The sequence below is a fragment of the Phascolarctos cinereus genome, unplaced genomic scaffold (assembly GCF_003287225.1).
Source record: "Phascolarctos cinereus isolate Bilbo 61053 unplaced genomic scaffold, phaCin_HiC Scaffold_7;HRSCAF=346, whole genome shotgun sequence".
Taxonomy (NCBI): Eukaryota; Metazoa; Chordata; class Mammalia; order Diprotodontia; family Phascolarctidae; genus Phascolarctos; species Phascolarctos cinereus.
The window spans coordinates 164,232,619-164,255,118 of record NW_027556180.1 but is presented as its reverse complement, the minus strand read 5'-3'; the positions used below and the strand labels follow the sequence as shown (position 1 = coordinate 164,255,118).

The window sequence follows — 22,500 nt, the reverse complement described above, 5'->3', positions numbered from 1 at the left end:
CATTTAAAAGGCCTCAATAGCTATAAGGAATCACTCTTTGATACAGGTACTGTTCCACTTCTCTATAAGAGTGGAAAATACTTCTGGAAAGGAGACACTTTTCTGTTTTATGCCTCACTTGTTATTAATGATCACAGGGTTATTGAGATCTGTTATATCTTTCAAAAAATTGTCATACGCATGGGTAACCACTTGTTAGGTTAGGTCCTTTAAGAGTTCATCATGCTCTACTGAAGCAAATGCCTTTTTTTTAGTCAACAGATAGAAAGCACAATGAGATCTTACATTTGCTACATCTTTTAGACATTGTATGATGTAGTCTACTATGGAGGATAATGTAAAAACACCCATCTAGATACTCTTACAATAGCTAAAAGATATGGCAAATGTAAGATACACTTCTCAAGATGTTCTTGTTGCATATGTATATGATTCTCAGAAATTTTATATAAATGGGAAAGTAAGCATATGAGTGAGGTTTTTTTAAATCTTTTATTCTCTTAATTTCCTTTGTGAAGGGGCTAATGATAAGATCTCAGATTCCTTTCGATTCTTTGGTCTCTTTCCTTCCTTTAGAAACCTCTCTTCTCAGCCTTCAAAATTGTGTGGCTTCTAGTACAATTGTAGAAGCTTAATCTAATCAAGTGACCTTTTCCTTTTTTTTTCTTAAGAGACATTATGATTTCCTATACAATAAGTATACCTAGGACTATGATGTTAGTGGATATATTGCTCCATTTTCTTTGATGTTGAGAAATTGCTATAAAAATATTTGCAGATCTTTTCCATCTTTCAACTTCCTATTGCCAGCATTCCAGTTTCATTCTTAAATGCCTTTGGGATGACATTGCTTAATTGGTTCTCTCAGCAAGATTTACTTAAATTATTTTTTTCTTTCACATCTCACTATTTTATTAGGTGATGCTGCTCATATTCTTCCATTTTATTTCAAAGGATGACTTTATATTCAATAAGCCTGCTGTCTTTGTAGAAGGAGATGTAAATAAAGTCAATAAAGTTGTCTATAGTGATAGAAAGATAAGAGATGTAGAAGAAAATGAAAGGTGAATGGTGAAGTCATTGAAAAAGCTAGAAATAAGTCATGAAAGGCAAAAACACAATAGAAGCAAGTTAATGGATAAGATAGTATTGTTAGATATCTTAGAAAATCAAATAATTGAGGATAAATATCTAGGAAGTAGACCTAGAGAACAAATAGATTATTGACCCTATGACATCTGTTATTGAAGCAAGGGGGATCAGTGAAAGGGATGCCTTTATAGGATAGGACAATAAATAAATATAGTTATTGATTGATTTATGTGGAAAATAGTTTTCAGTTATTGTTAGATTTTCCAGGAAGGTGGTCAGGAAAACTATGAAGATAAAGAGGAGTATGCTCAAAAAAAAAAAGGGGGAAAAAAAGAGTTTCACATAACATAGTGGAAGGGCATGAGGAAAAGTCCCTTAATAAATTTTGAAGGCATCATCAAATATCCCTAGTAAATTTTGTTTGAGGTCTTTGGGAAGGTACTTGAATGTTTGATATGATCAAATATTTGAAAGACTTTATGAATTTTTGTTCTCTATCTAGATGTTTTGGCTTACTTTATGCACACATAACCACTAAATCCTTATTCCATCATTGAGTAATAACACTTGGAAGAGTCAGCAAAACTAAAAAATGTCTAACACATTTGATTTAACTAGAGGAACTTGGGTTTGAATCTCATCTCTGTGACTTATTGCCTGTGTGACCTTGGGGAAAATTATTTAACCTATCTTGTGTCTCCATTTTCTCAAATTCCAAATGATCGTGTTGAACTATGATCTCTAAGGTTCTTCCTAGTTCTATGTCTATGAATCCATGATCCCCCTCTAATGTACTCTAGTATTATGCACACATACATTATAATTGTACTTTTACAGTTTAATTCGATTTATTTTTGTATACTTCTCTCTGGTAGCATGGTGTAACATGATATTGTTCAAAGAATATTCCACTAGGAATTAGAATTCCTGGACTTTTATTTTAAATTGACTCTTTACTAGCTATGTGGACCTGAACAAGTCACTTATCCTTTCTGAGACTCAATTTTCTCATCTGTACAGTGAAAATACTTGTAATTGAAATGATGAGAATTAACAAAACTAGATTTGGTTAAAAAAAGATACATAATATTAATTAAGCATCTTCTGTACATGAACACTGGCCAGAAGCTAAGACTAGATGCAGGGGAAGATCATAAATTTGGTAGAAGACCTAGTCACAGTATCCATGGAGTTCACAGTCAAGTAGATAATGAATAAGAACTGTTTTGCAATCACTACTTGATATAGAAATGCCACCAATTACCTTTATTACTATACTAGTAAACTATAGAAATTGGGAGCCATAGCTTAGTCATCATTACCTCTCATACCTTCACTGTACTTAGAATAGTGTTATTAAGATAGTAGATGCTAAATAAATGCTGGCTAAAAGAACTCTATGTTCATTTTTTGGGGGGTGACCAAAGTTGTAAGCATGTCAAATAATTTGTTGCAAGCAAGGCATGCCAAATCTTTACTTAAAATTCTGTGTTCATAGAATTGTGTGTAGTGTTGTAGAATAAAATTAGCATTACAGAGTACTTCCTAAGAAATCAAGCTTGATAATCCATCTTCATCCACAGAAGGCACATGACTGTTATTGATGCTCAGCTTCTAACTGGCGACGCCCATTTATGGCGATGTCCATGTCATGGAAACAAACAAGATTAGATGATTTCTAAATTTCCAGGGACTTACGTTAACTCAGAATTGAATCAATTGCCAAAGAAGGGTTGGCCATTTTGCCTCCTCTCTGTGTAACATACTTATGTAAAGTAATTATGGTAAAAGGTATTGAATGCTCTATATCAAATCAAATGGATCTGAGATAGGATTCTGATATCAGGCCAAATTTGGAAATCATTGCCTGCCTGGATTTGGGTTGTTTTCTCTAATCAAAGGATATTTTTTGCCAGAAGAGAAAAAGGCTAAAATGTTCTCCTACTGAGCCACTCTCTGCTTAGCACTCCCTGGGCGACACAGTGTTCTTAGCTTAGATTGAAATGTTAATGTCATTCTGACTCCTGTAAAAGTAAACCATCTGTGAATTACAGTCATAGCTATTTTTATTAGAAAACCATTAGGGTTTTTTAAATTTTTTTTACCCCAAAGTGACAGATTTTAAAAGATTAAGCAAAAGTGTCATTGATGACTTCCAAAGCTTCAATTACTGTTAACAGTTTTCAGTATTTTTTTTTCATACAAAGGTGTAGGATGTGGAAGTGCAGACATTCCAAATGCTGCAGTGGATGTTGAGATGGCGTGTAGGTGGCATGGAGGCTGTATTAGCTCATACTTAGTAGGTGTCAAGGGAATCTGTGAAGCAGTACTTCAGTTGTTGGGTTTTTTTTTCCCCAAAGACAATTTGTGGGAGAGCTATGTGTTTCTGGCAGTACTTTCAAAATAGCTTCTCACAAAAGAAAATTAAACTAAAGTTATATTCTAATGATATTTTACACAATGACAAACATACTCTCTGTGTAATAATGAAACTGGTGAAAAAAAGTTAACCTTGTAAAAATGCCTCCTTCCATATTGATTTTTATAGGAAAATTATGACATGAAGAGTTATAGTTATTTCTTTAGAATACATACTCAGATTTTTAAAAAATCACCAGATTTTTCTATATTCCAAAAGAGCACATGGATTATTTGTATCCTATAGGTAAAATATTTATTCCTTCATTTATTGCTGTTAAATAACAATAATAGGTAATTATTTCTCATGCTGATAAATTAAATGAGTTTAGTCAAATGACTCTCATTTTAAAAAGAAATGACACCCCAATTAAGATGACACAAAGCTTTTCAGTTGTTCATAGGGGATAGAGAATGAGTCTGCTCTGAAAGGAAAATGACTAAAATTTATTTTGAAATTATAGTAAGGCTTCTGTAGGGAAATGTGCCTTCATGATATCATGACAGACTAATGGGATTTATCATCTGTATAAGAGAAAATAAAAGAAGATATAGCTTAGAATTTTAGAGTGAAAGGAACTTAGATATAATCTATTCCAAACTCTTCCCCCTTCTAATATTCTAGTTGTTAAATTGGTCCAGATAAAGAAATTAGCCAAGATTACACAGCTATTTACTGACAGTGATGGAACTAGAAACAAGTTGCCTGACTTTTAATCCAATATTCCTCATGCTATACCCATGATCTCTTAGCATAGTACTTGTTATATAGTAGGTACTGGCTAGAATGTCTACTGACTGCTGTCAGGCCACAACAAATTAGACAGTGGCTTTATGTGAAAGGGACTCTCTCTCTCTCTCTCTCTCTCTCTCTCTCTCTCTCTCTCTCTCTCTCTCTCTGTGTGCATGTGTGTTATTGTGGAAGAATGGTTTGTGGTGAAAAGGGTAGTCAGTAATCTTGGGAAAAATAGTTAAAGGGAAATTTTAATAATACAGTTGGTTAGAAAGGTAAGAAAAAAGAAAGGACACTGGAAAAACTTGAAATAGGCAGATGAAACTAGTCTCAAATATGATTTTTTGCAGAAGTACTTATTAGCTAAATAAAGACGACTTAGGAATTTGAAAATTACCAAATTAGTTCCATAAACAAAGACAGCAACATGTGAGATTGAAGGAGATTAAGATCATAGGATCATAGATGAAGATTTTGCAGGGACTTCAAATGAAATTTGTAAACAAAAGAATATTCTTTCAGAATCATAGGCTAATAGGACATCAGATCTCGATGTCTTCTTGGTTTTTCTTTCATCGTATCATCATCATTCCTCTTTTCCTTTCCCTTCTACTGACACCACATTAGTCCAATCCCCATTGCCTCAAATTGTAGAAACCTCTAAACTAGAGATTTTCTGAGTTTTGTTTTTTTCCCCTCTGATGCATTTTACAAATCCTGTGTGAAAACATTAATCTTCCTAAAACAGCTACTTCAGTGTTTAGATTTAATTCAATCAACATTTAGTTGTGGGAAAAGCTAAGCCTTTTCCTTTGCTAAGGCTAAATCTTCTACTTGCAACTTGTACTCTGATCCCCCTTTTATTTCTAGGAGCCTGTCCCACAGGTCATTTCCTGTATTTTGCTCATCTTCAATCTCTAGTTATTCCACTGACCCCTTTTCTGTAGCCTAAAAATGTAACAGCCCCTAGCAAGTTGTTGACTGGCCACAAAACCCCTCGGACTCATAGTTCTTCCCATTTTGGGAAGAGATGAAACCACTTTCAGATAAGCAGGAATGCAAAGGTTTTCAATTCTTTGGGACTCTCAAAGTGAATGACTTGAGAAGAAGGGAGAGGTGACAATTGTTTTATGTCAGGAGTATCACTGTGGAAGGAGCTGGTATCTGCTATACCTATATTTCTCTTCTATAAGACTTTTTCCCAAGAGTTTGCTCTTCTACATCTTGCATTATTCAGATGCCCTCCCCCACAATTTCCTCCTTTACTCCTGTATTACAGTAAGATTTGAACTGTCATCTTTCTAAAGCAAACACTTCTACATGTACCTTTAATCCCATTATATCCTGTCTTCCCCAGATGATGATTGGCTCCTCTATCATCCCTACCATCTCACTAGTGTTTCATTTTTCTACCTGTTAACTCCTTACCTCTAATCTACAAACATGCTCCTATCTTTCTCTATCCTTAAAACCAAACCAAAACAAAAAAATCCACTTGCTCCTAACATGCCCGCAAGCTATCATTCTATATCTCTCCTCAGTTTCATGGCTAAAGTCATCTAGTGAATTGGCTATAATTGGTACCTCCACTTTGTCCCCTTTCACTTGATTCTAAACCCTATATATCCTAGTTCCTAATTTCTTGGTTCTTTTCCTACCTGTCTGATCAATCCTACTCTGTCTCCTTTTCTGGATTTTCTTATAGGTCATAACCACTAAACATTTGTCCCCTAAAGTTCAGTTTGCAACCCTCTTCTCTTTTCCTCCCTCTATATTTGCTCACTCAGTGATCATACCAGTTACCAAGGATTCAATTATTATCTCTATGAAGATGATTCTCAGCTCTATTCAACCATACAACATCTTTCCTATGCTCTAATCTTGCTTTAGGCCCTCCCTAACCTACTTAGTCATTAGTTCTCCTACCTCCCTGAAATTACTTTATTTTTTTATTTTTATAACTTTTATATTTATTTTTACATATGTTTTGCATTTAATAAGTGATTTCCCTTCAGTAGAATTGAAACTACTTTATCAAAGGGATTAAAGAATGTCCTAATACAGTGGCTGTTACATCATAAGCACTAAACATGTGCTTGTTGAACTTAATATATGTTGATAAGGACATTGTCTCTAATGGGAGCCAAAGACACCAACCTAGCAATCTCTTAGGAGAAGCCAAGCAGATGAAGAAGTAAACAAATCAATGGACAAATGTGTATTGTGACTTCTTTGTGCCAGGCGCAAAAGTGGAAAAGTCCCTGTCCTCAAAGTCATTACAATCTGATAGGAGGAGGTAATGAGTGCATATTTTGTATGTGTCCTGTATACAGGATTCTAACAAAATAAATGCAAGGAAGATTTGGGAAAGAAAGCAACGGTCTCTTAGGGAAGAATAGTAAAACAGTAAGGATGATAGAGGAGATAGAAAAGGCTTCATTGAAAAGGAAGAAAGGGGAAAAAGAGGAAAGAAAGGAAGGAAAGAAGGAAGGAAGGAACAAAGAGGGGAAGGAAAGAAGGAATGATAGAAGAAAGGAAGGGAAATGGAAGGAAGGTAGGAAGGAATAAAGAATGCCTGCATCATATAAACATAAACAAAATAAAATCGTATTTTGTCTACGTCCAAAAGTGTATTTCTTATTATGTAGATTAGTACATCATATATTCCTGATTCTACTCCTTTGGTCCACACTCTACTCTCTGTATATCCAAATTCTACCTATTCTTAAAAGATACTCCTCACTTACTTGAGGAAGTCTGACAAACTTTAGTCACTAATCATACATTGCCTTCTTAGATATAATTCACTGTTCTTTTAAAGTTACTTAACTGATACTATTTGAATTTCTATATATGCAAGTCTTTTCTTACTAACTAGCATTTAACCAAGTTGAAAGCAGAGACCATATTTACATACTTTTTTTCCCTGTTTTTCAAAGTGATTAGCACTTACAACATAGTGGTCACTCACATATTTAGCTGAATGCCTTGTTTTAGGTATTTCTTTACCTTCATAAAGAATTTCACTGCAATGGATTTTTCAAGATACTAATGATTGGTGTGATCAATATTCCATAAAATAAATTTTAATTAGAAACATGTCATTGGGACTTCAAAAATTTTAAGAGCAAAGAAACATACTCTTCATTCCTATTGATAAAGTAACTCTTTAAAGACAATGTCCTTCTGATGACTTAAAGTAATTCTTTTATCAACACATGTAGTTTAAAAGCAGTTCTTTCAATTCTATTTCTTCATTGTGGATGACTTTGGGATGCCAAATGCAAATTCATATTTGTTCAGTATAATTTTAACATAAGAAAAATAGGCAAGTTTGTGAAAAGTGCCTACCAGTGTCAATCTGTGCCCAATAAATAAAACAGCATATTATAAACCAAGGTCTAGATGACAAGCCCATTTTGACTACGTGTTTCTCTTTGGCATATGTAGAATTTTCTCCTGCTAAGTTTATTTTCTTTCATGCTGACCTGACAATGTCACTCTGCTCCTTAAAAACAAACACATTGTACTTTCTTTCCCTTTATGAAGAACAAATACCTACTGGAAACTAGCCTACAAATATTTAATACTGCCGCTACCATTGCCTTTTAGACTTTATCTGTTAGCTAATTTATTCTTTCTCTGGCCTTTAGTCCCTGACTTATGTCTTTCCTCCTTCCTCACATCCATCTCTGTATCTCCAGAAGCTAGCATAGTTCCGGACACATAGTAGGCACTTTATCAATGCTTGCTTTATTTGAGATAGCTCACCTCAACTCTTTCTGGAAGAACCTCCATCTGAATTTCTTCTTCCTTTCTTTAAAATAAATATATAGAAAACAACCAATCTACTGAAAATTCCCCCTTTTACACGCTGAATTATCATTTCTGCCCTTATTTATTCCCTTTTGGGTACAAGTTCATCTAGGGAAGATTATTATTTTGTAAATGTAGTTTTGTACTTTTTTTTTTTTAGTAATTTTAGTTTTCAAATTTAGTTTCAAAAATTTATTATCAGGTCTTTCAATCTCTTGCATCTTCATAGTTTTAAAAAATAACTGAGACCATTCCATTTTTGTGGCTTTTGAATATCATTTCTGCAGAATTCTTGAAAGAGAAGCTAGAGTTTCTGTTCTGTGTCAGTAGTCTAGATGGTCATGAAGTGTGAATTCAAAATAGGAAAGATAATTACGTACACAAACGCCTACTATAGTGTAACATTCTTCAGTTTCCAAAGAAGGTGGATTGGTTAAATTAAATATCATAATTATAGGCTCAAAAATGAGGCCCTCTTACCTAGAACAGTAAGATCTAGTCCAGGGGGAGGGGAAACAGACAGAAAACTCATTGCAGCTTGTTACTGGATTCCTCAATCTGTCCTTTTTGAGCCATTATGGATATTACTTCATTGGACTAAGCATATCTAAAAGATGTAGGTAACTTATATAAAAGAATATACTCTTCCAAATGAAGTGGAAGATTCACTAATCAAAAATATACTTGATCTAACATGGGCACAAAAGCATAGTAAAAACTGCCTTCGTTAAAGTTGCTTTTAGAGACAGCTTTAATCTTCCCATTTCTGAATTTCTGAAACTAAGCAATAATTAAACCTAGACCTCAATGATATAGTGTGTTGAGTAAGAACATTAACATTCCTAAATAAACTTGCAAATAATATGAGAGGCCACATGGCATAATGGAAAAAAAACCCACCTGACTTGAGGACAAGGAACCATTGGTTTATTCCTAGTTCTGATACAAACTGAATAAGTGACCCCTGGAAAGGCAATTAATTCCTCACTGCCCTGGCAACTCTCTAAAACTGTAAGTTATAGATTTATTGTTGATATGTATCACTGGATGGAATTTCTACATTTCCCACTCTAAACTCCAAGTTATTAACATACAGTTTTTTTCCCTTTTTTGGCTAGGCAATGGAGTCAAGTGACTTGCCCAGGGTCACACAGCTAGTGTTATGTGTCTGAGGCTGGATTTGAACTCAGGTCCTCCTGAATGTACTCTATCCACTGTGCCACCTAGCTGCCTCTTAAATTCTAGCTATTAACAGGTTGCCTTTAAACATTATCTATATAAATGCTAGTTATTGTTGTTGCTGGTTTTGTAGTGTAATTTATCTGTGTGTATGTCCCATTTCCCCAGAATCATTCAAAGGCTCTTAAGGGAAGGAATTTCATTCCATCTGTAGTGTATAACAAAAAAGTGTAGCATGTATCACACACTTAATAAATCTTTGTAGTTAAGGATCATTGACTCACAAAAAGTTTTGGAGGGTTATTTAGAATCCATATAGTCTAAATTTCTCATTTTGCAGATGAAGAAAAAAAAAAGACCCAGTGAGGCAAAGTGATTTAAGGTCATTTAACTAGTAAGTGGTGTAACTGGGTTTTGAACCAAGCAATATTGTATTCTTTCTCTTCCATCATGCTGATTAATAAGCAACAATTTTCTTTGCCATGCTTGGTATGGAGGGGGGAGGGCAATGTGGAACTTGATTTAACTCTATAGTAGGTGCTACAGGTTGCTTTGAAAAATCAACTCCAAATACACTGCTGTTTAAGTGCCATTTGTCTCTTTTTCGTAAAAGTGGAGTGCGGAAAAATTCTCAATTATTTAACCGCTATTGTTTTTGGATGTTACAACAAGAATGTTTTACTGAACTCTGTATTGAGTGGATGCTCATTAAATTTTTTCTTATTGACAGTGCTATATTCCATCACTTGGAATTCTGATAAGGCTACAGTGCTACTCATATAAGTGGGATATGGAAGGAAGCTGATAGGTTTTATGGCTGAAATAGCACACCTGATTTTTCTGGATGATGAAAAATAGTTTTACAAAGAGAAGCATTTCTTTCAGAAGGAATCTTCACATGTGTGCCTTCCATATTCAGAAGCATTAATGTGCTCCTAAATTTTTAAGGAAGACCATGACATATGTATATATGTAGGTGTGTGTATATGTATATATATGTATATGTGTGTGTGTGTGTATAAAATTTCCAAATAAAATGAGAAACCATCGGTTAGAATGTATACTGTATCCCCAGACATGCCTAGATTCCGAATGCTTAAATATTTTCAATATCACCAGCTGCAGAGAAGAGGACACATGACAGCTGATGATTTTTATAGTCTATTTTCTAGTTTGTATCTTCCACTGATTTATGAAGAAAGGTTGAAGTGTTACTTCAGTGATAAAACAAACACCATAAACTGTTAATTTATTGCACTAAGAAGAACTAAAACAATTGTCTTATCCTGAAAATGGTAAGAAAGGAACTTAAACTTTTAACATTATTTCTTCTCATTTTTACTATCCTTTCTATGGTACTCTAAGACCAATGCAATAATAAATCCATCACCCTGCTGGGTTCATTTGTAGGCATGATAAACGTTAATCTGGCATTTCTCAGCACTCATTGCCACAGAATCCCTTAGAAAATATACCTTTTAGAATTTCACATAACCAAGAATTCTGAACTCTTCTTTAAAACTACTTGTAAAGAAGAAGAGAATGGTTTTTTTAAATCACTTTTTCTGTGTTGCATTTGGACCTGAGTAGCTTTGCTGCTTACTACCTGGCTGACTTTGGACAAGTTAGTTAGTTTCTCTAGACCTCATTTTTCTAATCTTCAAAATTAGGGGGTTGGATCAGATAACCTATGAGATCCCTTCCTTCTGTAAAATTATGATCTTAGTAAGACTATGAAGGAGAAAGAATATATAGCTGACAATACATTTACCAGCTATGTGACCTTGGACAAGACACTTAACCCTGTTTGCCTCTGTTCCCTTATCTGTAAGATGAGTTGCATAAGGAAATGGCAAACCATTCCAGTATTTTTGCCAAGAAAACCCCAAATGGAGTCATGAAAAGTAAGATACAACTGAAATGACTGAATAACAACAAAAAAGTAGCTACGATTTTGCTTTTGAGCTATGTTTTTTAATTGTTTTCAATTACTAAAAGGTAGTGTATAGTATGGATTATAGTTCTTGATTTGTAGTCAAGAGATCTAGGTTCAACTCCTGGCTCTAACAATTATTTTAAGACCAGGGGAAAGTCAAAGCTTCATCTTCTGCACCTGAAAAATGAAGGTGTTAATCATCTGCTTCAAACAGTTGTTAGGAGGAAAGTATTTCAAAAACCTTTAAGCACTACATAATTTCCAGTTATTAATAGTTTTATTTTTAAGTCAAAGGCCAATACAGACTAGATTGGCAAATATGAAATCTGTATTCTAGCGCTACCTTTAGCCAAGTGATACTGAGCAAATCGTTTAATCATTTGGGTTAATAGAGTTGAATTATAGGGATCTCTAAAGTCACTTTCCAAACTCTAAATTTGAAGTCTATGCTTTAACTTTCACATCTTACAATTAGGATAATATTACTTCAAGATACCATGTTTTACAGGTTCTATGTTATTCTTCACCAGAGAAAAAGAGAGACTTATACTTTCTATTTAAAGAAAAATTAACTCATGTGTTTGGATCTATATTAAAAATGGGAAATCATCCCTAAGCCCCTCTCTCCTTGTATGGGAACACTCTAGATATTCCTGTGTTTCCATGTTTGCCACACACCTAGACAGCCTACAATTAATATAGTAAATTCAAATTACTACATAGTATAATTGATCTTATAATGAGGTAATTCACACCTGATGTATAAAAATCATTTACTTCATTTTCTTGTTTCATATTAACTAAAAAGATTTTCATTTTATGTAGATGACAATGTTCAAAACAATGTAGGCATAGAAGTTGGTTAGAATTTTTTAAAGGCTATTATAGATGAAGGCAGCAATTATTATTATTATTATTATCATTATATTATTATTATTATTATTATTATTATTATATTATTATTATTATATTATTCGGGAGGCAGTAGGGGTTACGTGACTTGCCTAGGACCACACAGTAAGCATCTGAGGCCAGATTTGAAATCAGGTCCTCCTGACTCTCCAGAGCTAGTATTCTATCTACTGTGCCACCTCGCTGCCTTAGCAATTATTTTTAAGGATATTACTGGGGACATAACATTCATAAAAAAACCAAAATCTACCTTAAAGTGGATGATAATCCACATCCAAAATTATCTGGAAAATGGATATATCAAAATAATTGACTATTTTGAAAATATCTGTTTAATCAACACTTATTAGTTAGTAGATTAACTAAATATACTAGATCATGTACAAGATATCTGGTAGTCTGAATTTAAACTGTCTTACGTTAATAAAGACTCTGTCCTTTATCTGCAGTACTGGTAGCAACCTGGCATTCGTTGTTTGTTTGTTTGTTTGTTTTCATTTTCAGTTTTTTTTTCATTCTGTTGAGTTATTATTATATAGATAAGTTATTCTCAGCTACCCAAATGGGGACTAAGGTCTGATGAGCACCCAAACTTTAAGAAAAAAAAATTTCAGGTCTCCCTCTAAGAATTACACAAGTGAAAAATAAAATAAACTTGATGCTTTTTTTCCCCTTTTTGCTCCTTTTAAAATATAAATCATCATGGACCATTAGCCATTGACAAGAATAATTCACTATCCCTAAGCCTTACCATTTCTGACAATAAACAAAAAAGACTTCTCTTTTTTTCTTATATTTGTTAAAATGTGTTCTTTAGTCTAAAACTGGACATAGATATTTTTTTTATATTTCTAATGCAGGTCACATGGAAGAGAATGAAAGGTTGTTATATAATGTTAAGTTTTGGGGTGTGGAATATGCAGTATGTTATAACAGTTTTCATGGCAAACCCCTTATAGTGTTAAAATAATTCAACATAGTTTTAGTGTTGCAATCATTCAACATAGTTTTCAGACTTTTTAGCAAACGCATATGTTCATTTGGCCTCCATATAAATTAGAAGAATATTTTTTTCTCTATATCAATATGTACATATGAGAACCAATTCTAAAAATATCACAAGAAAAGGTTGAGGAATTTAAAAATTGAATAATCAAAATGATTTTCCTTATTAAAGCACTTGTAAAACAAGTGTTCATTCATTCATTCATTCATTCAGTCAGTCAGTCAGTCATAGATTGTTCTCAAAAAGACCTCAGATATCAGCTCTTTCAAATAACTCTGTCCAGCAAACATCTTCTCTTTTCTAATGCTTCCACCTCTACAGTTTCCTACTCTAATTGGTGAATTTCCCTCTGAATCTTCACTGTGGAACATCCCATTCCAGCTCCAACTCAGGCTTTTCAGTTTGCCTTTACATGCTATCTTTCTCTACTAAAATGTATGTTCTTTGAGGTTAGGGTATATTGCTTTTTGCTTTTATTTGTACTCCCAGTGCTTAGCACTGCCACAAAGCTTAATAAATGCTTTATTTATCTAACTCAGCATTTTAGACATTAAGAAACTGAGGCCCAGAGAGATGAAGTGACCTGGTCAATATCAAATGTTGCAGAACCAGGATTCAAGCCTTGTTCTGATGACTACAAATCCAGCACTCAAACTCTACTAGTCTGTGATTATAAAGAGAAAAATGTAAGAAAGAATATTCTAGTCACTATGGAAAAAAGTTAGAATTTATATTTCTTGGATTGCATATAAGATCAATCTTCTGATAACTGTGAGTCCCTTAAATTTTCATTCTTAAGCATCTTCATGTTTCAAATAGGACTAATATCTGCAATGAAAAAAAAAATCTCAGAGTTGGAAGGACATGGCCTTTAAAGCTCATTGCATCCAACCCATTTTAATCCTCTCAGCAACTTGCCCGAAAAGTGGTCATCCATCCTTTACTTGACCTAAAGGGTCACTTACTCCATCCGAAGGCAGCCCATTTCTTTTGGGGAAAGTTTTTCCTTAAATCAAGCCTAAGTTTGCCTCTTTGTAAATTCCCCTCATTGTCCCTAGTTCTACTCTCTGAGACCAACTGGAACAAATCTCATCCTTCTCTTCAAAGACAGAAACACAGCTATCATGTCTTCTTTAGCTTCTTCAGTGACTTCTCATATGGCCTGAATTTGAAGTATTTCACTATGGTTCTTGACTTCCTGTGTCCCTTCCTAGTTTATCAATATTTTTTCTGAAAATGTTGTGCACAGAGCTAATAAGACAATCCAGCTGAGGTCTGACTAATGGGGAGTATAAAAACTCTCATACTTCCCCAGGATGAGCCACCATGCCTTTCTATGCAGCCTATGATGACATTTAAACAATTTTTTTAAAATGATATTTACAAACGTGTATTTAATCTTAGAATGATTTAGCCAAAGTTCTAATTGAAGGCTAATAAACAGAAGTTCTCTGGAAGTCAATTTCAGCTTTATAATTAAATTTGAAACCAAATCATAATATACATGCACTCACATATACACACATATATATCATCATGTTCAAAAATTACATACCGATGGCACCTAAAAATTTCTCATTTTTTTTTCTCAAAATGCAAATGAATACTTAGTAGACTGGTGGATTAGTAGAAAGATTATATGAAGAATACTTAGTGGATTAATATATAAGAATACTTAGTGGATTAGTAGAAAGATTATATGGGAAAATTTTCTAAAGTTTTTTTAATTAAATGTATTAATTATATTTATCAAATTATTAGTAAATTTATTAATTAAAACAATTCACTTTTAAAGTGCTATCAAAACCATACTATGTACAAATTTTACCTCAAGTATTTCAGTTCAGTAATGAAAAGTACCATTACCATTCATCTTTTTACTAAACTAATGTACAAGAATATTTAAAACTATTAATTGTTAAGAAAAATAGTCCTTTTTTTGGGTGGGTGAGGGGTTGCTATTAAAGGGAAATTTACTTTAGGAAAAGATATCTGAAAGGAATATAGCATTTAAGGCTGGAATGAACCTTAGAAATCCCCTAGTCTAACTTCTTCACTTTGTAGAGTAGGACACTGAGACTTAGTGAGGTTTAAGTAACTGACCCAAACCCATCTAGCTCAGATGAGCTCAAAACTTATTTAGTACTTGCTAGACCCTAGATTTAATTTTCATGATATTCTAATCTTTCATAGAGTCAATGATTAAATATGGAGGCCCTAATGTTAACCCTCAAATTTGGTTTGTATGTAGAATGCCAAAATGGGCACCAAAGACTTTGACCTAAATGTAGATATTGACAGGTTGTAGCACTTTCTCTAGCGTGACTATACTCACCCCTGCTTGCATCAGCAGGCTGGCTCCTTATAGCACTTCTGACTATGTCTCCTCTCAAAATCCAACTGGATGGAAGTAGTTCTAAACCTTACTATAACATCACACTAAATATTATAACATCACAGTTTCTAAGAGCTAACCATGGTTGGATGGGTTGGCGATATTAAATGAAAACCCTAGCAGTAGCAGGCCAACAACTCCACAAAGGTCTTTGACACAGTCTCCTGCAGGTATATACAGAGTACAGGCCAAAAGAAACTCATGTTTAAAGCATAATTGGCAAATGATGTAATTCCTAATTTCTAGGAGCCCTCTTATTGTAGTCCTTGAGATGTTGTCCATAGGTGTAGTATAACTTATTTACTTGAAAAGCACTGAATTTATCTGTCAATCAATAAACATTCATTCAGTGCCTATTGTACACTAAGATAGGGATACAAATATGAAAAACAAAAATAGTTCTTATTCTCAATAGTTCTCTTATCTAATGAGGGAAGAGAATGCATGAAAGATGAAAAATGGGGTAATGTCCCAATAGGGACATAATGAAGAAGGCAGAATAGTCCCAAAGGAGAAAGCATCTAGTCTGTCCTTGCCTCTCCATGAATATGCTGTTGTCAGCTGTCCTGGAAATGCTTCTAGGATGCTGTCAGGAAATGCAATATCTTTCAGATCTTTCAAAGATCACAAGATCCTTTTCTGGACAAGAAGGTGGGGGATATAGTAGAAGAAAGACTGAAGCCAGCAATAACATGAGGCTCAACTCCTTCTGCTAGCTGCAAGCAATTTCTTCTCAGTGTTTTGGAAGGAGGCTGCCTGAATGTCAGCAGATTCTCAAAACCCTGGGTTCTGAATTAGTCTATTTTTTTTCCCCAGGCAATTGGGGTTAAATGACTTGCCCAGGGTCACACAGCTAGTAAGTGTCAAGTGTTTGGTCTGAGTCCGGATTTGAACTCAGGTCCTCCAGACTTCAGGGACGGTGTTCTATCCACTGCACCACCTAGCTGCCCCTAGTCTGTTATTTGTTTAATGACATACAAGGTATAAACAAATTTCTTCAACCAATCTGAACACTTTCTATTCAATATTACTATAATTCATCCAGTGGCTTTAAAAGACATCTAAGTTTATCAATGGCATTTTATTTTTTTTTGCATTTAATATGAAACCTATGGCTGAGCAATTAAAGAGAGAAGTGTTATCACCTGGAAAAAGTATCTAGGTGTAGGTAGCATCTTGACATTTGTATTGATTGGGGTAGGTGATTTGACTTTTTGACTTAGTCAACTTCTACCTTACAAAGGTTGTATAGCTAACATGTCTTATAGCAGTGGCTTAGAATGGTTCTAACCGGAATTGGCTGATGAAGGAGAGGAGTTATATTTCTTGTCTTTCAAAAGAATTGTAGACATAAAATCAGAAATGAAAATAGTACTAAACAAGAGTGAATGTAATGAGAATAACTTAGAACTGAAGGATTCTATGATCCCTTATGTTAACTTGAAAAAATTATTGATTTTTTTATACAACCATCCATATGTTAACTTTTAATGAAGTAAGTCATAAATTATCCATCTTAGAGTTCCTACTATCTAAATAAAAGGAATACCTTGAAAATCTAATATTAAGGCCTACAGGTAAAATTAGAAAGCATGCGGAACAGGTATCAGGAGTTATCCAGTCTAGCCTCAAACCAAAGACTGATGAATCACAGAGGAGGCTGAATAATGAGACATCACACCACAACACTTCTGAAAAATAAAGATGTCACCCTTCTCTCACAAATTGTAAGGAATCTTTAGGACCCACAGCGCCTTTAGGACTGAGAACACCTTTAAGGAAATGAATGAGATTCACTGAGTTCAAATTCTTGTGTCCAGTGAAGGTAGAAATCAAATTTTCAATCAACGAAAGGGAAAAAAAAGGCTTTTCAATCAACCAAAAAAAAAAACCCAAACATTTATTGTGTGTGCTTTCTATATTCCAGGCATTCTGCTAAGCACTGAAGACAGAAAGGAATGCAAAGACCCTGTCCTTGCCCTTAAGGAGCTCACATTCAAGTAGAGGAGATAATGTGTAAATGAGTAGGTGCGTTGAAGACACATACAGATTATTTAGACAGTAATGTCAGAAGAGAACCCACTGGAACATGGAGGGACCAAGGAAGGCCTCCAACAGAAGGTGTGCCTTGAGCTGAGATTTGGAGGAAGTCAAGGTAACTAAAAGGTGTTGCTGAGAATGAAGAGCACTCCAGGCAAGGGGTGAATAAAAAGGCATAGTGGCAGGAAATGGAGTCTCATATGTGAGGAGCAACAAGTAGGCTAGTGTGAATGAAAGTGGTAGAGAGTTTTGAATCAAGATGTTGGGGTTAAATTAATACTCTTAAGAATTACAACAAGTACCAAGTAATAGCTAAAGGAAGTGAGTTTTATAGGCTGCCTTATTGCACTGGGTAACTACAGAGTATTGTGTAGCTCTGGACCAGTCCTCTCTCTCTCTCTCTCTCTCTCTCTCTCTCTCTCTCTCTCTCTCTCTCTCTCTCTCTCTCTCTCTCTCTCTCTCTCTCTCTCTCTCTCTCTCTCTCTCTCTCACACACACACACACACACACACACACACATACACACACACACACACTCACACATGCTTTCAATCATCCCCAAGAACTCCTCTGAAAAAAAACTAAAGAGAAAGAAATTCCTGCTAAATCAGGAATCAAAGAAAAATGGTGAACATTCATCTTTCCCTAATAAGCCACGAATTTGAAAAGCTTATAGCTCAGGAATGATATAACAAATCTAGCTAGCTGTGCATTGGACACAAGTCTGTCACCGTAACCAGGAGATCTTCCTTTCTGTAAGAAAAAAAAAGTATGCCTAGACAATGAGTTATGGGTTTGGGTTTTCACGCGTTCAAACCTTAAGAATGAAACTAGCCATTAAATTAGAAGTATGAATGAGATAAAAATCAGCGCTTTCCATGTCTTATCTTGATTCTCTTTTATAGAGTACTGATTCCAACTTGGATTTAATGATGGTATGAAACGTAATTCTAGGTAACTGAGCCACATGCAGAGACATAGAACGGTAATGATTTTTTCCCCCCACAACACACATTTCATCAGCCAGTTTCAATCTGGCTATGATTTCTGCACTATATAGGTGGGTTTCAGAATGATCTTATAACTGGCCAGGTGTTGAGTATATTGCCTGACATTTCCTCAGTAGAGAAGTTATTTCAGGTTTTCCTGACTTCTAAATTTCAAACTCCATTTGTGTTGGTTAAAAACTACACCTCTCTGCTATAATCTCTTCCCCGGGAATGGGTGCAGGGGCGAGGGAGGGTTGTTTGAAGGGTGGGAGCGTGGAAGGAAGTAGCAAGGAGGCGGTCTTAGTTTTAACTTATTCAAGAGCTCCTCTCAAATGACTTCTTTTTATTCCAGCAATGATTCAGTTGAAAGAATTATTGCTAGCTCCCGAGTTGGCTAAAAAGGTTCTTTATTAGAATCCCACATCTTATGTCACTGATGGTGATTCTGTTCATAGCATTGACATCCTCTTCCTCCACCCCTCCCTCACCCTACCCCAGCTTTGTTAGCTGACATCACCCTACGTTAGTAATTCCTCCCTTTGGCTTTCCTTTTTTATACATTCCTCTGGTAGGGCTGTGCATCCATGACAACTACTGACTGTGTGAGCTTCCTCCCTCAGACTGTTATTTAAGGTTCAGATTCCATGATTAGTCAAAAAAAGATAACGAAGAAAGGGATTAGGTGGCACAGACAATTAAACTATTACTCATTTGTGCTCAAAAAATCTAGGTTCTTGTTTCTGTGTCACTGAGAGATTAGTGTGTTACTATCAATCTTGTTTCGCCTCCATTTTTTGTCTATATCTGAAGACTCCTTCAGCCTCTTCTGCAGCAATCCTGAGCCATATGTTCAGTTCACTTCTCAAACCCTGTCTTCTTTTTCTGCCTCATCAATTAGCTTTCACTTGTGTTTCTCCTGGCTGTACCAACCCTCCAAATTAAAATCTTTTGCACTCTATAAACTTCAAGCAAAAACCTTCCTTTTCTGAAGATATCTGATTTGCCTTTCATGCCTGTGAAATTATGAACATCACATTTCTATCAAATAGCATTTTATTTACTCCAGATATTTATTTTGGTCATTTTATTTTTACTTTTATTTTAAATTATTTCTGATGTTGAAGACTGGCATCTTTTCTGCCATTTTTCCTCTACTGGCATTGCTTTTTCTTAAATGAAACATATTTTAATTGCTTTAAGGTTTCAATGTACTTTACAAATGTTATTTCATTTTTTATTCTCAAAACAATCCTGGAAGAGAGATCATAAGAAAGGGATAAGGACCCACATGTACCAAAATATTTATAGCCACTCTTTTTGTGGTGGAAAAGAATTGGAAAGAGGATGTCCATCAATTGGAAAATGGCTGAATAAGTTGTGGTATATGAATGTAATGGAATACTATTGCGCTATAAGAAATGATGAGCAGGCTGACTTCAGAAAAAATTGGAAAATGAAGTGATCAGAACCAGGAGAACATTGTACACAGTAACAGTAACACTTTGCCATGATCAACTGTGATTGACTTAGCTCTAAGCTAAGCAGATTAAAACAATTCCAAAAGACTCATTATAGAAAATGCTGTCTACACCCAGAGAAAGGACTATGGAGTTTGAATAGAGATTGAAGCATACTATTTTCACCTTTTTTGTGTTTCTTCTTTCACAACATAACTAATGTGGAAATATGTTTTACATTATTGTACATGTATAACCTGTATCAGATTTCTTGCTGTCTTAAAGAGAGGGGAAGGAAGGGAGAGACAGCGAAAAATTTGGAATTCAACATCTTTCAAAAAATAAATGTTGAAAATTGTCTTTACATGTAATTACATAAAATAAAATACTATTAAAAGAACCCTGAGAGATAGGTATTACAATTACTTCCATTTTAGAGTTGAGTGAAACTAAAGTAGATAGAGGTTAAATGACTTGCCCAGGGTCATACAGGTAGTAAACGGAGGGGACTTGAACACAGTTTTCCTGATTCAATGTCCAGCTCTGTATCAACTATGCCACCAAGTTTCAAAGAGTTTGGAAACATTCTATTCACTGGGCTACCTTACTAAAACACTTTATAAACCATAAAGTATGAACTATTACTAATGATATTATGTTAACTATTTTAATAACTACAATAATAATTAAATTATTCATTTTCTGTTCAATAATCAAAAAACAAAAAATTTTTATCTACCTGTGTAATAGTTCCCCAAACACTAGGCATGAAAGAACAGTAAGGGGAGAGCAACTTGTCTCAGGACCATTTCTTGCTGAAATATATCAAACTTATATGAGAAGAACGTAATTCTAAAAATAGCTCAAATTTCTATAGCGTTTTAGAGTTAACAAAACACATTACATACAATATTCCATTTGATCCTTGCAACAAACTGTTAAGTAGGTGCTACTATAAAGGCCATTTTAGAGATCAGTAAACTAGCAGTGCTAAGGTTTAGTTCGTATCTGATTATAGTGGATACCATAATGAAGTAATAAATTTACAGTTGTAAGGGAAGTCAGAGACAAAATCAGAGTACAAAGTCTAGATAAATCACTAAAAGAATTAGATGGAATTCTATGGCACACTTGTGAAATTCAGGGTGAATAAATCAGTTCATTTACACAGCCTTTGCTTCTAGACTTTCTGCTAACTTTGTGGTATGCTGAAAAGCTTTTAGCAGCAAAATTCAGAGGAGAACCATGCAAGCTTAATTGTACTGTCCTAACTTGAGCCTGTTACAAAAAGAGAGTCCTTTGATTTCTCTCTACTAGCTACCTGATTGCTGTTAGCAGTGTACTACATAGCTAAAATCAGTAAATCAAACAGATTGATTCATTTCCAAGGAATACATTTAAGGCCTTGCTCATGCCCAATACATCAAAAGGATCTCTTTTTGCCAATAACACTCTGGCGGCTTACTGCAACGGAAGTAACTCAGGTCACTTATTTAAAATCTTAAACTGATATTTTAGTTGCCTGTAGGTCACAAACCTGCCAGCCTTGTAATTTACATTGTTGAAGCACAAGCTGACATTTCTCCTCAGCCGACAGCTTCTTCTCCTCTCCCAGCAATGTATCAGCCAAGGCCTTATACCTGTAAAAAAATAATAATAAAAATCAGGAAAATGACTGATTAACACAGAAAGAAACCAAATAGCAATGATTGAATTTGGATGGCAAATAGCTCTATGTAACTGGTTAGTAGTTTAGATTTGCTGGTATTCTGGGTTTTTGTTTATTTCTTTGTTCTTTTCCTGTCAATATACACAAAAACATTTCAATTAGGAAAAAGGAATTGCCTCCAGAGTCAAAGGACCTGGGTACAAATCTCCTCTTTGGCATTTGTCTGACCTCGGCCAAGTCAGGTCACATCTCTGGGCCTCATTTTCCTGATCTGTAAAATGATAGGATTGGATGGCTTCTGAGATCTCTTCTAGCTCTGTATCTATGAACCTAGGATACTAAAATACTAGACAAATCTGAAGATCTTAGTCTCTTTTTAATTTGTCAGATTATGAGACTAACATTACTTGAAGCTCTATTGGATGTGTAGAATTTTTTTAGATGGTTATTATGAAGCAATTGTTATTCAGAAGTCATTTAACATGAAAATATAAAGACTTTGGAAAACTTCTCTCCTTTCTTCCTTTAAACTGCCAGTCATGTTAATATAAATGAAGATGTAAAGAAAAACAGATGCCTAAGAAGTTCCCTTTAAAGAGACAAAGGGCTTTTTAACCCTACTTTATGTTACATCCTTATGTCTTCTGAGCCCATTAGGAAGGGATGTGGTCAAAGATTCTGCTCAGTGTTTTCCTTTTCCTTGTTGGAGTCAATTAAAAACTGAAGAAGACATCTGTCCATCTCACATTGTTTGCCTGAATCCTTCTAAATTTACTGGAATGGAATTTTTAGAATCATTTATTTTGCCATGTCCCTCATATTCACCTTTTCCAGATGAAATTAATGTAAGTTTTAAAT

At 34.6% G+C, this 22,500-nt stretch overlaps 1 protein-coding gene across 1 annotated transcript in view; it reads right to left on the bottom strand.

Moving 5' to 3' along the window:
• The window catches only part of MYO16 (myosin XVI), a 693,538-nt gene that overhangs the window by 116,276 nt on the left and 554,762 nt on the right, over positions 1-22,500 (bottom strand). Inside the window, 1 exon segment of the mRNA XM_020970073.2 lies at positions 21,511-21,613. Coding sequence (XP_020825732.1) covers positions 21,511-21,613 — 103 coding nt within the window.